Here is an 18,588-nt window from a genome sequence, read left to right as displayed (position 1 = left end):
CGATAATTAAACCCCCACCAAATAAAAAAAAAATTAAGGGGGGCCAAGTGAACAAAAAAAAAAAAAATTATTTAAAAAAATAAAAAAAAGTCCAATTGGAATTTCCTGTCTTCCATAAAAAACCAAAACCAAAGAAACAAATTTTTCTTCCGTTCCAAAAAAATCCAAACAACAACAAAAAAAAATGTCATTACATAGCTATAAGTCCACATTTTCCACGGCATCATCTTCCTCATTATCATCGGGCACATCATTATTTATGGATACCAACAACATTACAGCCCTAACGACTTCCTCCTCTTCTGCATCGTCAAGTGGTGGCGATGACGCCTCCACACTTGACCACCAATTGATACGTTATCATCACAATCACAATGGTGGCGGTGTGGTCAGTGTCGATCGTCAAAGTAAACGGGTTCTGGGCACGATCAACAGCAACAGACTTTTGCCACCACTGCCCACTCCAAAATTGCTGCAACCTGCCACCACCGATGTCAACTGCCAAGATGATCATGATCATCTTGATGAAGTGGTTGATGATGATGATGATAATCATTTGTTGGTGGATTTGGATAATGTGGATGCCATTATTAATTATGTGATTAAAATGCAATATCGGTGTAGTAAGTAGAAAAAAATTACAAAAAAATTAAAAAAAAATACAACAACAAAAAGAAATTACAAACTTTTTTTATTATTATTTACTACTATTATTACCATTGTTGTTGTTGTAGTTTTTTTTTCAATTCCATTCAATTAAAACATTTCCTGTTGCATGGATGGGTTTTTGTTTTGTTTTTTTCGTGAATGGTTGGCTACCATTCATCGCCATCGCCACCACCAGGGTAGTCATCATCATCACAATTTTTTTACAACTGCCACAACAACAACAATTAACAAAATTATTTTCAAAACAACAACAAAAATGTTAATTAACATGGGTTTTTGTTGTAGTTGTCTTCTTCTTCTACAAAACGACAAATTCATTGAAATTGAATTTGAAATTATCCCAACAACAAAAACAACAATAAACAGTCGTAAACAAAATTTAGGAAATAGGAAAGGAAAAGTGAAGTTGAAAAAAAAAATATTTATTTTACAATTTTTATGAAAAATATTATTAAAATTTTTTTTTTTCAATTTATAAAAAAGAAACAAAAAATATATTTAAAAAAAAATATTTAAAAATAAAAAAATATGAAAAAAAATCATAAAAAAAATAGAAAAAAATTAATTTTCAAAATTCAATTTCCTTGATATTAAAAAAAATCACAAAATATTTAAAAACTACCAAGAAATAATAATTTTCCTAAAGAAATTTTTGTCTGCAAAAAAAATTAAAAAAAAAACTACTTAAAAATATCCAAAAAAAAAAAAAAAAAAAAATTAAAAAAAAAAAAAAAAAAAAAATTAAAATTTTTTAAACAAAAAAAAAAAAAAAAAAAATTATAAAAAATTCAATTTAATAAAAATTAAAAACTTGTCAAACAAAACAAAAAATAGGCCCCAAAAACTGTACTATTTTCAACAGAGCAATCCAAAATATCCAAAAAATTTAAATTTTGTTCTCTAATTAAAATCACAGAAAGTGGATCGATATTCATAATTTGTATTGGAGGCATTTGGTACCCAAAAACAACCCAATGTACCAAATTTCATCGAATTCGTTTGAAAAAGCGCTCAAGAACCCCAAAATACCGAAAATAGAGGGTGTCTAATATGGGGCTACCCGAAAAAGTGGATCGATATTTATAATTTTTAGTGAATACATTTGGTACCCAATAGGAACCCAATGTACCAAATTTCAGCAAATTCGGTTGAAAAACGCGCTCAAGCACCCCAAAATATCAAAAATTAGGCGGTACTGTTATATGGGGGCTATCCGAAAAAATTGACATATATTTATAATTTTCAGGAGGGGAGATTTGATACCCAAAAAGAACTCAAAGTACCAAATTTCAGTGAATCCAGTTGAAAAACGCGCTCTAGAACCCCAAAATACCGAAAATTGGGGGTACCCTTATATGGGGGTTATCCGAAAAAATTGACATATATATTTACATTTTCAGTAGGGAGATTTGCTACCCAATAAGAACTCAAAGTACCAAATTTCAGTGAATCCAGTTGATAAACGCGCTCAAGCACCGCAAAATATCGAAAATTAGGAGTGTCCTTATATGGGGGCTAACCGAAAAAAATTATCCTATATTTATAATTTTTAGTGTAGAAATTTTGTACTCAATAAGAACTCATTTTACCAAATTTCAGCGAATTCAATTGAAAAACGCACTCAAGAACCTCAAAATACCGAAAATTGGGGTTACCCTTATATGGGGGCTATCCGAAAAAATTGACCCATATTTATAATTTTTAGTGGAGCGATTTGCTACCCAATAAGAACACAATGTACCGAATTTCAGCGAATTCGGTTGAAAAACACGCTCAAGAACCCCAAAATACCGAAAATTGGGCGGTACCGTTATAAAAGAGCTATGCCTAAACGTGTACCACCGATATAGCCCATCTTTGAACTTGATCTGCCTGCAGACAAAAGACGACTCTATGCAAAATTTCAGCACCCTATCTTAATTCCTTTAGAAGATAGCATGATTACAAAAGACGGACGGACGGACAGACGTACAGACAGAATGATTCCAAATTCAAATTTCAACTCTATTGGTTCATTCACAATTCAAATTGTACTAAATATAGTACACAGTAGTACGAATTTCCAAAACTTTCTACTTAACCCAAACCCACAGTGATCTTTCCTAAATCCAAGTTTCAGGATTCCAACGCTATCGGTTCACCCACAATTTAAATTGTACCAAATTTAGTACGCATTAGTACAAATTTCTAAAACTTCCTACATATCTCATCTCAATCTTACGCCTCAACCGTGATCCTTAATCCAATTTTCATGATTCCAACTCGATCGGTTCACCCGCAATTCAAATTGTACCAATTATAGTACCATTTAGTACCCCATAAGTATTAATTTCTTAAAATGAATCCTGAATTCTTAAACTGAATCCTGACCCCAATCCTACTCCCCCCCTACAGTAATCCCGACTCCAAATTTTATTGTTCCCGCTCAATTGGTTCACCTAAAATTCAAATTGTACCAATTTCGTACTTTTCGTACACATAAGTAAAAAATTTCTAAACTACATTTTTTTATTTCAAATTTCAGAATTTCAGTTCGATTTGTATCTCCAATTTAAATTTGTACCAAATATAGGACCAGGTAGTACTTTTCGTACACATGAGTACACGCTTTCAAAGCCATCTTCATATATCGACCAAATTTCAAGTTTTTAGCTCTATCCATTCACATTCTACGAAACTGTACCAAATTTAGTACTTTTCGCATACTTTAAAATTAATGAAAAATTCAAAGAAATATTATCTTTAAATTAAAAAATAAAAATTTTTCAAAAAATAATTAAAAAAATTCAAAGCGTTTTCTATTCTAATCTAGAACACTAGATTTCAAATTATTTTGAAATTCAAAAAGATGTGCAACGGTTTTATTTTTATTAGTCAAAAAAATAACAAAAAAAAAAAAATAAATAAAAAAATTAACCGGAATTTCTGCTGAGAAACCATCTCCCTTTTCATCGGTGTGATTCATTTCAAATTCAAATATAGACAATAACTTCATATGAATAAATTGAATAGATTTTGGTTAATTTGTTGTATAGCGCTTCGTCTGAAAAAAAACGTGAATATATTTGCCAAAAATGGGTTCAAAATTTATGCAAATTTTTTTTTCGATTTTGACAAATTCCGGTTTTGATGGTGATAATTTATGACGTTTTTTTTTTGGTGGCATTTGCAATTTTCAAATGCTTGACAGTTTAATCAGCAAAAATGTATTCAGAATAATATTGAATATCATGCAGCAGCCGGTTAGGAATCGAAATTAGATGAAAAGGGATATTCATTGCAAGAAATTAAAAAAAAATAAAAAAATAATAAAAAAAGTTTTCGATAATTATCGATTATACGTTTTTTTAAATGATATGTTATATAAAAAATTTTCTGTAGAAAGAATTTATCGATATTAATTTTTTTTATACAAAAATGTATCGATATATGGATAATATTTTTATTTGGAGATGATGGATATTAATTTTATTTATGGAAAATAAGGTCGATAATTATCGATTATTTAAAATTAAAAACATTTTCGATAATTATCGATTACACGTTTTTTGCGAAGATGTGTTATCGATAATTATCGATTACACGGTTTTTACTAAGATGTGTTATCGATAATTATCGATTAAACGTTTTTTGAATAGATATGTTATCGTAACAAATTTTCTGTAAAGAAATTGTCGATTATTTAGAATTAATATTAAAAAATTTTTCGATAATTATCGATTATACGTTTGTGTCATCGATAATTATTGATTATACGTTTTTGGAAACAATGTGTTATCAATAATTATCGATTATACGTTTTTTTGATAAAAATTCTTATCGATAATTATCGATTATACATTTTTTGAAACAATGTGTTATCGATAAAAAATTTTCTGTAGAGAAATTATCGATTATTAAAAATTACCAATAAAAAACTTGTCGATAAATATCGATTATACGTTTTTTGAAACAATGTGTTATCGATAATTATCGATTATAGGTTTTTTGAAAAAAATGTGATATCAATAATTATCGATTATACGTTTTTTGAAAAAATGTGTGTTATCGATAACAAATTTTCTGTAGAGAAATGATCGATTATTAAAAATTACCAATAAAAATATTGTCGATAATTATCGATAATAAGTTTTCTTTGAAACAATGTGTTATGTATAATTATCGATTATACGTTTCTTTAAGATATGTTATAGATAAAAAATATTTGTAGAGAAAAGTTATCGATAGAGGGATAGTATTTTTATTTGGGGATGATAGATAATAATTTTATTTATGGAAAATATGGTCGATAATTATCGATTATTTAAAATTTAAAAAAATCCATAATCATCGATTATACGTTTTTTGATACACTATGTTATCGATTATAAGTTTTTTTTTTGAAATAATGTGTTATCGATAATTATCGATTACACGTTTTTTGAAAAAAAAAAATATGTTGTCGATAACAAATTATCTGTAGAGAAATTATCAATTATTTAAAATTACAATTAAAAAAATTGTCGAAAATTATCGGTTATATGTTTTTTGAAACAAATGTGTTATCGTTAATATTGATTGTACGTTTTTTGAAACAATGTTTACCGATATTTATCGATTTTACTTTTTTTTGAAAAAATGTGCTATCGATAACATTTTTTCTGTAGACAAATTATTGATTATTTAAAATTACCATTAAAAATTTTTCGATAATTATCGATAAAACGTTTTTTTTTTGAAACAATGTGTTATCGATAATTATCGACTATAAGTTTTTTTTTGAAAAAAATGTTTTATCGATAAAAATTTTTTATCGATAATTTTATTTTCATTTCCAAAAATTTTTCGATATTCGGATTTATCGATTTTTTATTAATTTTTTGGTATATCAGTCTCTACAACGTTCTAAATCACCTTTCGTTTATTCCCATTTCTGGTAGTCATTTCCCCACCCCTTTTAGGCTAATTATTAAGTCCGATAAATTGGTTTCCCGTTTCCTCTCCTTTGTCTTTTTATCGGATCTTTTTTTGGTTCCTCAATTTTTTTTTTGTATTTTTTTTTCCTTCAAAAAGAAAGAAGAAAGAACGTGAAACACCTGCTGCCACTTTTTGTTGTTGTTGTTTTTTTCTGTTTAGGTTACCATAAATTATGGCTTGTTGCCTTTTTGTTGTTGTTGTTCCTCAAAACTATTGTGGTCATAAGTGTGAGTAAAAGTGGTGGAGATGACAATGACGTGGTGGTGAAGCCACATTTTGCTGCAAATAGGCGGTGGTGGTGGTTGGCAAAATTTCTCATATGGCCATTTTCGGCAAACCAACACAAAAAAGGGAATTTTAGGGGGACAGAGGTAGGGGTATACGGGGGGAGATAGATGGTCAGGCAGCCAGTCATTCATACCCGCATAAAAAATTGGTGTAAGCAGAAACTTGGTGGGGCCCAAACTGGCCCAGACATAATTCTTGCTAACCAACATTTTTTTCTTTTGAAGGAAGACATAATTTTTATTTCTTTCTTCCGACAATTTTGGCAATTCTGAGTAATGCTGAAATATTCAAAAAATATGGAAAAAAATGAATCACATTTTTTTTTCTCAAAAAATATTGCAATATCTTTCCAATCGAATTTTTTCTATTTCTCTATTTTTTTTAAATAATTTTTTCTTTAATTATTTATTTATTTTTTTTATTAATTTTTCCCCTTAATTAATTTAATTTATAGTTTTTAATACATTGTCATTTACCACGATTCTAATTGCTTCCCTTCTCTCCCTTGTGCTGTTTGTGCTGCTGATGTTGTTGTCGCGGTCGTCGTCTTGGTCGTCACTTTGGCACCATCATCTCATCAACACTCAACAATTTTCCCAAAAATTTCACAACTTCTTCGACTGGTGTCTTCTTCGCTATCCCTCGCTGCGTTGGCTGTGCGCTGTGAAAATTTTCGTTTGGTTTCCCGGAATCGCTTGGCAATTGGTAGGCGAACGACCTGCCATTATAGCGCCACCCGAAAGTGAATGGTATCATGGACGCTTGGATCGCTATTCGGCTGAATCACGTTTACGTGGAAGCAGCAAGCTGGGCAGCTATTTGGGTAAGTGTTGAAATGAAGATGAACAAAAAAAAAAAAAAAATGAAGTTGTGGAGGATGAAAATGAGTTTTGAAATTCTTGAGAAAGCAAAAAAAAATTTTTTTTGAAAAAATTCAAATGGGAAATAATTCCATGTAAAATGTTTGAAATACAATTTTCTAATAGGAAACATAACATAAATAAGGTTTCCAAAGAGAAAATTTATCGATAACAAAATTTTAACAAGGAAAAGCAAACGATAATAAAATTTTTTATAGATAAAAGTAATCGGTAATGCATTTTCTACAGAAAAACACTATCGATAACTAATATTTTCTCCAGAAAAGTTATCGATAACTACTTTTTTTAAAGAAAACAGTTATCGATAACCACTTTTCTAAAGAGAAAAGTTATCGATAACAAGGTTTCTGAACATAAATATTTCCGATAACAATGTTTTTATAGAGCAAATGCATCGATAACAATGTTTTTTTTAAAAAAAAATATTACTTATCGATAATAACGTTTTAAAGAGAAAAACTATCGATAACAACTTTTTAAAAGCTAAAAGTTATCGATAATAGATTTCTTATACAGAAAAGTTATCGACAATTCCTTTTTTGTAAAGAAAACTTATCGATAACCATATATGTAATGAGAAAATTAATCGAATACAAATTTTGTGTGGTGAAAAATTATCGATAACTACTTTTCTAAAGAGAAAAGTTAACGATAACAAGGTTTCTAAAGATACATGTTTCTGATAACAATGTTTTTGTAGAGAAAATTCATCGATAACAAAGTCTCTTAAAAGAAAAATTATCGATAACAACATTTTTAAAGAGAAAAACTACCGATAACAACATTTAAGCAACTAAAAGTTATCGATAATAGCTCACTTATACAGAAAAGTGATCGATAACAACTTTTTTGTGCATAACAGTTATCGATATCCAAGTTTTTAAAAAGAAATGTAATCGATAACAAATTTTTCGTGATGCAAAACTATCGATAACATAGTTATCAGAGAAAAAATGTATCGATACCATGGTTTCTAAAGAAATATATGATCGATAAGAATGTTTTAATAAAGAAAAGCAACCGGTAACAAGTTTTTTAAAAAGATAACTTATCGATAACAAAAGAAAAACTACCGATAACAGTTTTGTAGAAACTAAAAGTTATCGATAACAGCTATCTTGTACAGAAAAGTTATCGACATCCAACTTTTTAAAGAGAAGCTTATTCGATAACAAATTTTGTGTAGTCCAAACATATCGATAACATTGTTTTTATAAAGAAAAATTGTCGATGACGAGGTTTTTGCAAAGAAATGTTATCGATAACTATGTATTTATAAAGAAAAGTATTCGATAACAAGAATATAAGATATCGATAACTACGTTGTAAAGAGAAAAATTTTAAAAACTAAAAGTTATAGACAATAGCTTTCTTTACATAATAGTTATCCATAACCCAATTTTTAAAGAGAAACTTATACGAAAACAAATTTTCTGTAGTGCAAAATTATCGATAACATGGTTTTTATGAAGAAAAATTATTTTTTACGAAGTTTTTAACATGAAATGTTATCGATAACAATGTTTTCGCAAAGAAACATTTTCGATAACAAGTTCTCTAAAAAGAAAAGTTATCGATAACAACATTTTTAAAAAGAAAAACTACCGATAACAACTATTTGGAACTAAAAGTTTTCGATAATAATTTTTCGGGCCAGAAAAATTATCGATAATAACTTTTTTCTACAGAATAGTTATCGATAATAATTTTTTTGTACAGAAAAGTTGTCGATAACAACTTTTTGTACAGAAAAGCTATCGATAAAAAATTTTCTATAGAGATCCGTTATCGATAAAAAATGTTCTATAGAGAAACGTTATCGATAATACCTTTTCCATAAAGAAAAGTTATCGATAATAACATTTTTCTTATGAAAAGTTATCGATAATAAGTTTTCTATAGAGAAACATTATCGATAATATCTTTTCTTAGAGAAAAAATGATCGATAATATATTTTCTATAGAGGAAAGTTATCGATAATAACTTTTCTATAAAGAAAAGTTATCGATAATAAATTTTCTATAAAGAAAAGTTGTCGATTATAACATTTCTATAAAGAAAACTTATCGATAATAACTTTTCTCTCGACAAAAGTTATCGATAATTATTTTGTCCATAGAAAATTGATGTATAATGGATTTTCTATAGAGAAACGTTATCGATAATAACTTTTCTGTAGAGAATAGTTATCGATAATAACATATCTAAAGAGAAAAGTTGTCGATAGTAACTTTTCCAATGAGAAAAGTTATCGATAATAACTTTTCTGCGAAGAAAAATGATCGATATTAAGTTTTCTGTAATAATCGATAATAAATTTCGATATTTTTCATTTTTAACGTTTCCTTTTCTCTCCCCCTCTAGTTCGTGAAAGTGATCGCAAACCTGGCTCCTATGTGCTCAGCTATTTGGGTCGCACTGGCATTAATCATTTTCGGTAAGTTTTAAACCTAAATTTATTTTTATCGATTTTCCCATATTATCGATATTTTTTTCCCATTTCCAGTATCACAGCCGTTTGTGGTGACTTCTACATTGGCGGTCGTCAATTCATCTCCCTGAGTGATTTAGTCGGTTACTATACCTCATGCAGTGATTTATTGAAACGTGAACGACTCGTGATACCGGTACCACCACCCGAACCAGTTAACGATAAGAAACGAGTCGTGGCGATACTGCCCTACACGAAAATGCCCGACACGGATGAATTGAGTTTCCAAAAGGGCGATATTTTCTTTGTGCACAATGATATGGGTGATGGTTGGTTGTGGGTTACGGCTCATCGGACCGGCGAACAGGGTATGATCTTTCGTGAACTGGTGGAGGATTTAGATCCGGCCATAGATCCAAATACAGTATTTCCATGGTTTCATCCGAATTGTACGAAAAACGAAGCGGTTGATATGTTAGTTAAGGGTGAGTTGGGGGTGAGGAGGATAAGGGAGGATGGAACTAATTTTGGTTTTTTATTTTTCTTTCCAGCTGGTCCTGGTAGTTTCCTAGTCCGTCCCAGTGACAATTCACCGGGTGACTATTCTCTGTTCTTCCATATCAACAATCAGATCCAGCGGTTCCGCATAGAAAAGAAGGGTGTCCGCTATTTGATGGGTGGCCGGACCTTCGAATGCCTGGATGCCGTGATCAATCGCTATCGCAAGGAACAAATTGTGGAGGGTCACTGCCTCAGCCATCCGGTGGTGAATGGCACCCAACCGGAATATAGCCAACAGTATGTTGTGGAGAAGGCTGCCGAGAAGATCTATGCCACCCTGAGGGAGTGCCGCGATCAAATCGGCCTCAAGAAGATCAAGGGCATCAAACATCACGGCCACTTGAACAAGAAGTCGGACAAGACGGCCAAGTGGAAACAGCTCTACTTTGCCCTGATCAGCGAATGCAGCGAAACCCATCTGTGCTTCTATGACAATCCGAAAAAGACTAAACCCAAGGGACTTATCGATTTGTCCTGCGCCTATCTCTATCAGTGCCACGATTCTCTGTGGGAGCGTCCCTATTGCTTTCAAATTGTCGAGAGGGCCTTGCCCTGTCTGGCCACCGTGACATATTTGTGTGCCCCTAGTCAAGAAAGCTACACCGAGTGGATAAATGCCCTGAAGGCCCAGTGTGCCTCACAGCTGAGCAAGGCCCAGAAGAAGGTGCCACGTCTAAGGGAGCTGCGCTGCCTCAATCTGCACATACTCGAAGCTCATAGACTGCCATTTAAGCTAGTGCCACATCCCTATTGTAGTATTTCCCTGAATCAGGTCAAGGTGGGCAAGACCAAGGTGAAGATTGCCCCGGATCCAGTTTGGGAGGAGGAGTTTGTTTTGGAGTAAGTTGAGCTACCTTTAAACCCTCTTTTAGAATCCTAACTAATATCTCCTCTCTCTCTCTCCCCCAGTGACGTACCCCCAGATGTAGTCTCGCTCACCATAACCCTGGTCTCACGCGGCAAACGTGGCAAGGACAGTGAAGTGGCCGAACTCACCATCGATCTGGCCAGCCTCAAAAACGGCCAGGAGACCGAAGAATGGTATCAGCTAACCGGCATGACACCCATGGGTGAATGGGGCTCTCTGCGCCTCCGCATGCGTTATCTCGATGATCTCATTATGCCATGTGAAGAATACAGCCCTCTACAGCAGCTTCTGCTCGAACCCGAACTCTATTCCGTCAAAGCCTTGGCCGAACTCTGTCACAATGATCGTGTCCCCCTGGCCACTGCCCTTCTGCGTGTATTCCGCCATGAAAAACGTGAAACCGAACTGATACGAGTCCTCTGCCAAGCCGAAATTGCCCGTGAAAATGAGACGACCACCCTATTTAGAGGTGCCAGTTTGGCCACCACTCTCATGGATTTGTATATGCGCACCGAGTGCACCGGATTCTTGCAGGCTGCCGTCTCCGAGACGATTCAACGCATTTTGGACAGCAAACAATCGGCCGAATTGAATCCCACCAAAATGGACGTGAACGATGATGCCTGCTCCAATGCTGAGTTCCTTTTGCAAATTCTCGATTTGGTCACCCATTCGATATTCACCTCGCCCGAGGCCTGCCCTCGTTCGGTGCGTTACATTTGTAATTGTCTACAAAAGGCCGTTGTGGCCAAATGGCCAACGGAACGTTTGGTGCGAACACGTGTCGTATCGGGATTTATATTCCTGCGTCTGCTCTGCCCATCCTTGCTGAATCCACGTCAATTTGGTTTGGTTAGTGAGACCCCGCCGACAGCGGCCACACGTTCCCTGGTCATGGTGGCGAAGTGTTTGCAGAATTTGGCGAATTTAATTGAATTTGGAGGGAAGGTGAGTTGTGGGACACCAATGGGATATGTTTTCAAAATTGAAATGCCTATCGAAAATTTATTATCGATAACTTTTTTTCTATGAGAAAGTTATCGACAAGTATTTGGCACGGAAAACTTATTATTGATGACATTTGTATATGGAAAAGTCGTTATCGAGAACTTTTCTACACGGAATTTTCATTATCGTTAACTTTTTTATACGAAGAAGCTGTTATCGACGACTTCTCTTTACGGAAATATTATTATCGATAAATTTTCTTAACGGAAAAGTAATTATCGATAATTTCTCTATATAGAAAACTCGATAAACTTTCTATACGCAGAAGTTATTTTCGATAATTTTTCTGTATGAAAAATTTATTATCGATAAATTTCTTATACGGAAAAGTCATTATCGATAACTTTTCTACTCAAAAATGTTATTATCGATCGATTTTCTCTAAAGAAATATTATTATCGATAGCATTTCTGTATGGAAATGGTATTATCGATAACTTTTCTTTACAGAAAAGTTATTATCGATACATTTTCTTTACGGAAAAACTTTTATCGATAATAGAAAAGTCATTATCGACAACTATTCTATACGGAAAGGTTGTTATCGATTACTTTTATATGCAGAAATCTTATTTTCGATAACTGTTCTTTCCACAAAATTTATTATCGATAACTTTTCTTAGCATAAAATTTATTATCGATCACTTTTCTATACAGAAAAGTTGTTATCGATAACTTTTCTAAACAGAAAAGCTATTATCGATCGATTCTCCATATGGAAAATTAAGTAACTTTCTATACGGAAAAGTTATTATCGATAACATTTCTATATGGAATATTTATTATCGATAACTTTTCTTAACGGAAAAACTGTTATCGATCAATTTTCCGTTTAAAAAAGTAACTATCGATAACTTTTCTTTGCGGAAATGTTACTGTCGACAACATGTCTATATGGAAACGTTATTATCGATAAAATTTCTATACGAAAAATATATTATCGATAAGTTTTTTATCCGAAATTTTTATTATCGATACATTTTTTATGCGGAAATGCTATTATCGATAACGTTTTTATACAGAAAATCGATTATTGATAACTTTTCTATATAGAAAATCCTTTATCGATGACATTTCAGTGTAGAAAATTTATTGTCGATAAATTTTCTATATAGAAAACCTATTATCGATAACTTTTAGACATAGAAAGTCTGTAATCGATAACGTTTCTGTACAGAAAACTTATTATCGATAACTATTCTGTATAGAAAACTTATTATCTAAAAATTTTCGATATAGAAAACCAATTATCGATAATTGGTTTTCTATATCGAAAATTTTTTCTATATAGAAAACCTATTATTGATAACTTTTCTATATAGAAAACATATTATTGATAACTTTTCTATATAGAAAATCTATTATCGATAACTTTTGTGTATAGGAAATCTTTTATCGATGTCTTTTCTGTAAGAAATTCTATTATCGATAACTTTTCTATATGAAAATGTACTATAGATAACTTTCCTTTATAGAAAATCTGTTATCGATAACTTTTCTGTAAAGAAAACCTATTATCGATAACTCTTCTATATAGAAAACCAATTATCGAAAACTTTTCTATGCGAAAGGCGTATTTTCGATATCTTTTCTATATAGAAAGGCTATTATCGATAACTTTTCTTTTTAGAAAATGTATTATCGCTAACTTTTCTATATAGAAAATTTTAATAGAAACCCCATTTTCATCAACTTTTCTCTATAGAAAACTTTTTATCGATAGAAAACCTATTATCGATAACTTTTCTATATAGAAAACCTATTATCGATATCTTTTCTATATAGAAAATCTATTATCGATAGCTTTTCTATATCGCAAACCTATTATCGATAATTTTTCTATATAGAAAACCAATTATCGATGATTTTTCTACACGGAAGACCTATTGTCGATATCTTTTCTATGTAGAAAATCTGTTATCGATAGTTTTACAATATAGAAAAGCTATTATCGATAACTTTTCTTTATAGAAAATGTATTATCGTTAACTTTTCTATATAGAAAATCTGTTATCGACAATACTTCGATATAAAACCTATTATCGATAAATTTTAATAGAAACCCCATTTTCATCAACTTTTCTCTATAGAAAACTTTTTTATGATAACTTTCGTTTATAGAAAATCAATCATCGATAAATTATCTATATAGAAAACCTAGTATCGATAACTATGGAAAACATATTATCGATAACTTTTCTATATAGAAAATCTATTATCGGTAACTTTTCTATATCGCAAACCTATTTTCGATAATTTTTCTATATAGAAAATCTATTATCGATAGCTTTTCTATATCGCAAACATAGTATCGATAACTTTTCTATACAGAAAATTTATTATCGATAATTTTTCTATATAGAAAACCTGTTATCGATAACTTTTCTATATAGAAAACCTATTATCGATAATCTTTAAAAACAGAAAACCTATTCTTGATTTCTTATCGATATAGAAAATATATTATCGATAACTTTTCTTTGTAGAAAATTTGTTATCGACAACTTTTCTTTGTAGAAAATTGGTTATCGATAAATTTTTATTGTAGAAAAAATGTTATCGATAACTTATCTATATATAAAATTTATTAGCGATAAATTTTCGATATATAAAACCTATTATCGATAACTTATCCATATAGAAAACATATTATCAATAACTTTTATCACTAGTATATCTGTTATCGATATATATTCTTTATAGATAGTTTGTTATCGACAATTTTTTAAAATTGTTATTGACTTTTTTTAATATAGGTATATATATATATATATATATATATTTTTTTTTTTGAAAAAAATTGTTATCGATAAGTTTTTATTTTTTTTCATTCTTTCCCTTTCCAGGAACAATACATGGAGGTTGTCAATCCGTTTATACTCAAAAACAAAGAACGCATGATTGTCTTTCTCGATCAATTATCTATGGTGACAGATCCTAATCCACCGCCCGGCTGGAATTCCGAACAAAGCTCTAATCAATCTCCACAGGATACGGGTAAGTTTTTGAAATATATTTTTGTTTAAATTACAAATCAATAATTTTTTTTCTCTTCCTTTCAGGTCGTGAACTGGCTACCCTACATCACATATGTGTTTCATATTTACCGGAATTGCAAGAATTATCGAATATACTCTCAATTAAGAAATTAGTTACTGTTACCGATATGCTAACGAAACATAAAATCAAATATCGTGAAATGATTAGTTAAGAAGTTAACGAACAACAACAACAAACACCAGCGAACAACAACAACACACACCCAACATGCAACTCAACTCGTAAACGTAAAGACAACACTATGGAAATCCACAAATACAACCACACAAAAGATATATTTGAAACATGAAGAAGATGAAAAAGAAAAAACAAAGACATTTTTACTCTCTATCTATCCCAACCTACCCCCTAGTATTGATCTGAACATAGATGATAATATGGTTGCTATATACAATTGAAATAAAATGGAACTAATCCTAAGCTCTCCAAACTCATTTCTTAGTTTCCTCCTGCTCGCTGCTCTTACTCAAAAATTTACTCAACTATTTAATTTCAAGAAAACCCCAAATCGCCGAACATGGGAAACTAATGCGCATAAGAAAAGCCAATCTCATTGAAAAAAGGAAAGAAAGAAAAAATCAACAACAACAACATTACCAAATAATAATCTCTTTTTTTATACATATAAATGAAACAAATTAAAAATAAAACAACAACATATTTATAATACAAGCAAATATTTCTAATATTAATAAAATACAAAAAATAAAAATAAAAAACAAAGAAAACTGAAAACTAAATTATAAACTAAAAAACCGCAAAATACTTCTTCTTTATATACGTACATACATATATTTATATATATAGAGAGAGAAAGAAAAAGAGAGAGATGACAAATCAACGGTCACCACAAAATCTTAACACCAATTTACAACGATTTTTTTTGTACTGGAAAATCGTAAAAAATAGTAAATAAAATCGCTTTTTATACTTCTCCAACTCGCCCCCATCTCTACCCTGTGGCCGAATATCACGACGCTACAATAATACGGAATTATATATACAAAAAAAATAAAAATAAACACACAATAACGCTTCTTTTTTAAATTCTTCTTCTTCCTCCTTCTCTATCTATCTATATATGCCGTATCATAATTTTGAGGTGCGGGGAATACAATGGGAATGAAACAAAAAAAAATAATTTTTCTATAAAAATGTTGATTCATTTTCTATGTATTATCTCTTTATTATCAATGAATTTACTATCCAAAAATATGGTTATTTAAGAAGTTTTCTATACAAAAAAGCAATTATCGATAACTTTTCTATGCAGAAAGGTTATTATCGATAACTTTTCTATACAGAAAAGTTATTATCGATAACTTTTCTACACAGAAAATATATTATCGCTATTATCGATAGCTTTTCTATACAAAAAATTATTATCGATAACTTTTCTATACAAAAAAATTATTATCGATAGCTTTTCTATACAGAAAGGTAATTATCGATATCTTTTCTATGCAGAAAAGCTATTATCGATAACTTTTCTATGCAGAAAAGCTATTATCGATATCTTTTCTATGCAGAAAAGCTATTATCGATAACTTTTCTATGCAGAAAAGCTATTATCGACAACTTTTTTATACAGAAATGTTGTTATCGATAATTTTTCTATACATTAAAGCTAATATCGATTACATTTCTATACAGAAAAACAATTATCGATAACTTTTCTATAAACCAAAACAATTATCTATAATTTTTCTTTTAGAATACCATTGCTATCGATAACATTCCTTTATAAAATCATTGTTATCGATGAATTTTCTTGAGATAAAACTTGTTATCGATTATGTTTCTTTCTAAAACATTTATTATCGATAACTTTTCTTAAGAAAAACTATGTTATCGTTAACGTTCCTTATTGTCGCGATAGTTTTTATTTAGAATATACATGTTATCGATAATTGCACTTCACAAGAAAGGTCTTATTGATCAATTTTCTATATAAATATATCGTTAAATTTACTTTACTGTCGATTTCTTTAGAAAATCCTTGTTATCGATATATTTTTGTTGGAGAAATTTTGTTATCGGTAATTTTTGTTTGCAAAAATCTTGTTATCGATCATTTTTGTTGGCAAAAATCTTGTTATCGATAATTTTTGTTTGCAAAAATCTTGTAATTGATACATATTCTATAGAATATACTTGTTATCGATAAGTTTTTTTTAATAAATAATCTGTTATGGATTGTTTTTCTTTGAAAATTATCAATTAACGAAAAATTTTCTTTACAAAAACCTAGTTATCGATAAATTTTCTTAGAGAAAATATTGTTATCAATAACGTTTAGTAAAGACATATTGTTTTTGATAACTTCGCATAGGGAAAACATTGTTAACGATCATTTTTCTTAGAAAAGATATTGTTATCGGCAACTTTTCTGGGGGAAAATACTGTTATCGATAGCTTTTCTTAAGAAAATTTCTATTATCGATAAGCTTTTTTAAGTAAACCCCTTACAATTGACATAATTTTCTTTACAAAAACGTAGTTATCGATAACTTTTCTTAGAGAAACTATTGTTATCAATAACAGTACTAAAGCACATCTTGTTATGGATAACATTGTTAACAACTACTTTTCTTAGGAAAGATCGATAACTTTTCTTAAGGAAACCCTTATAATCGACATATTTTTCTTTACGATCGATCATTTTTCTTTACAAAAACCTTGTTATCGATATTTTTTTTTACAAAAGCTTTATTATCTTTAATTTTACTTTACAAAAGCCTTGTTATCGATAATTTTTCTTTACAAAATCCTTGTTATCGACAATTTTTCATTGGAAAAGCCTTGTTTTCGATAATTTTTCTCTACAATAACCTTGTTATCCATAATTTTTCTTTACAAAAACCTGGTTATCGATAATTTTTCTTTACAAAAACCTTTTTATCGATAATTTTTCTTTACAAAAGCCTTGTTATCGACTATTTTTCTTTACAAAAACCTTGTTATCGATAATTTTCCTTTACAAAAACCTTGTTAGCGACAATTTTTCATTACAAATGGCTTGTTATCGATAATTTTTCTTTACAAAAACCTTGTTATCGATAATTTTCCTTAACAAAAGCCTTGTTATCGACAATTTTTCATTACAAATGGCTTGTTATCGATAATTTTTCTTTACAAAAACCTTGTTATCGATAATTTTCCTTTACAAAAGCCTTGTTATCGACAATTTTTCATTACAAATGGCTAGTTATCGATGATATTTCATTAGAAAAAAAATGTAATCGATATAATTACTTCCCCACAACTTCGTTATCGATAAAAATTTTAAAATATTTTTATCGATTATTTAGAAAAAAAATTATCGATTACAAAAAAGTAGTTTTCAATAGTTTTTCCTTGCAAAAGCCTTGTTATCGATAATTTTTCTTTACAAAAGCCCTGTTATCGATAATTTTTCTTTACAAAAGCCCTGTTATCGATATTTTTTTCATTAGAAAAGACATGTTATCGATATAATTTCTTTACCACAACTTCGTTATCTATAAAGTTTACAAATATTTTTATCGATTATTTAAAAAAAAAAAAAACTTTATCGATTATTAAAAAAATATTTTTATCGATTATTTTAAAAAATATGTTTATCGATTTTTTCCTTATGGATAAAAAATGGTCGATTATTTTCATCGATTTGTATTAAAATAATTAATATTTTTTAATTTTTGTTTCATTTCCATTCTGTTCCCCCACCACCCAATATACCATAACCACTAACCCCCAATGAAATAAAATAATACATATGAATAATAAAATAGTTACAATGTTAAATAATCAATCAATACAAATAGTTTTTCTTTACAACAACAGCAACAACAACTATATAACAATAACATAAATATTTGAATATA

General features: G+C 30.0%; 1 protein-coding gene across 3 annotated transcripts in view; it reads left to right on the top strand.

Annotated features, from left to right (window-relative positions):
• The window catches only part of LOC133334006 (ras GTPase-activating protein 1-like), a 53,281-nt gene extending 38,405 nt beyond the window's left edge, over positions 1-14,876 (top strand). For 2 of the 3 annotated variants that reach the window (XM_061542305.1, XM_061542304.1), the window contains 7 exons: positions 6,623-6,736; positions 9,160-9,232; positions 9,302-9,711; positions 9,778-10,627; positions 10,697-11,603; positions 14,509-14,659; positions 14,725-14,876. In XM_061542305.1, the coding sequence (XP_061398289.1) occupies positions 6,623-6,736; positions 9,160-9,232; positions 9,302-9,711; positions 9,778-10,627; positions 10,697-11,603; positions 14,509-14,659; positions 14,725-14,873 (2,654 nt within the window). In that variant the 3' untranslated portion in view covers positions 14,874-14,876. Of the gene's footprint in view, positions 1-524; positions 624-6,622; positions 6,737-9,159; positions 9,233-9,301; positions 9,712-9,777; positions 10,628-10,696; positions 11,604-14,508; positions 14,660-14,724 lie in introns of those variants that run through there. The other variant, XM_061542306.1, reaches the window with a different exon arrangement.
• The last annotated feature ends 3,712 nt before the right edge of the window (positions 14,877-18,588 follow it).

Source organism: Musca vetustissima, unplaced genomic scaffold (genome assembly GCF_032173495.1).
Source record: "Musca vetustissima isolate MV318-11 ecotype Yass unplaced genomic scaffold, APGP_CSIRO_Mvet_v1 utg2072, whole genome shotgun sequence".
Lineage (NCBI taxonomy): Eukaryota > Metazoa > Arthropoda > Insecta > Diptera > Muscidae > Musca > Musca vetustissima.
The sequence above is the reverse complement of the archived record's forward strand: the minus strand, read 5'-3'. Positions and strand labels throughout refer to the sequence as shown.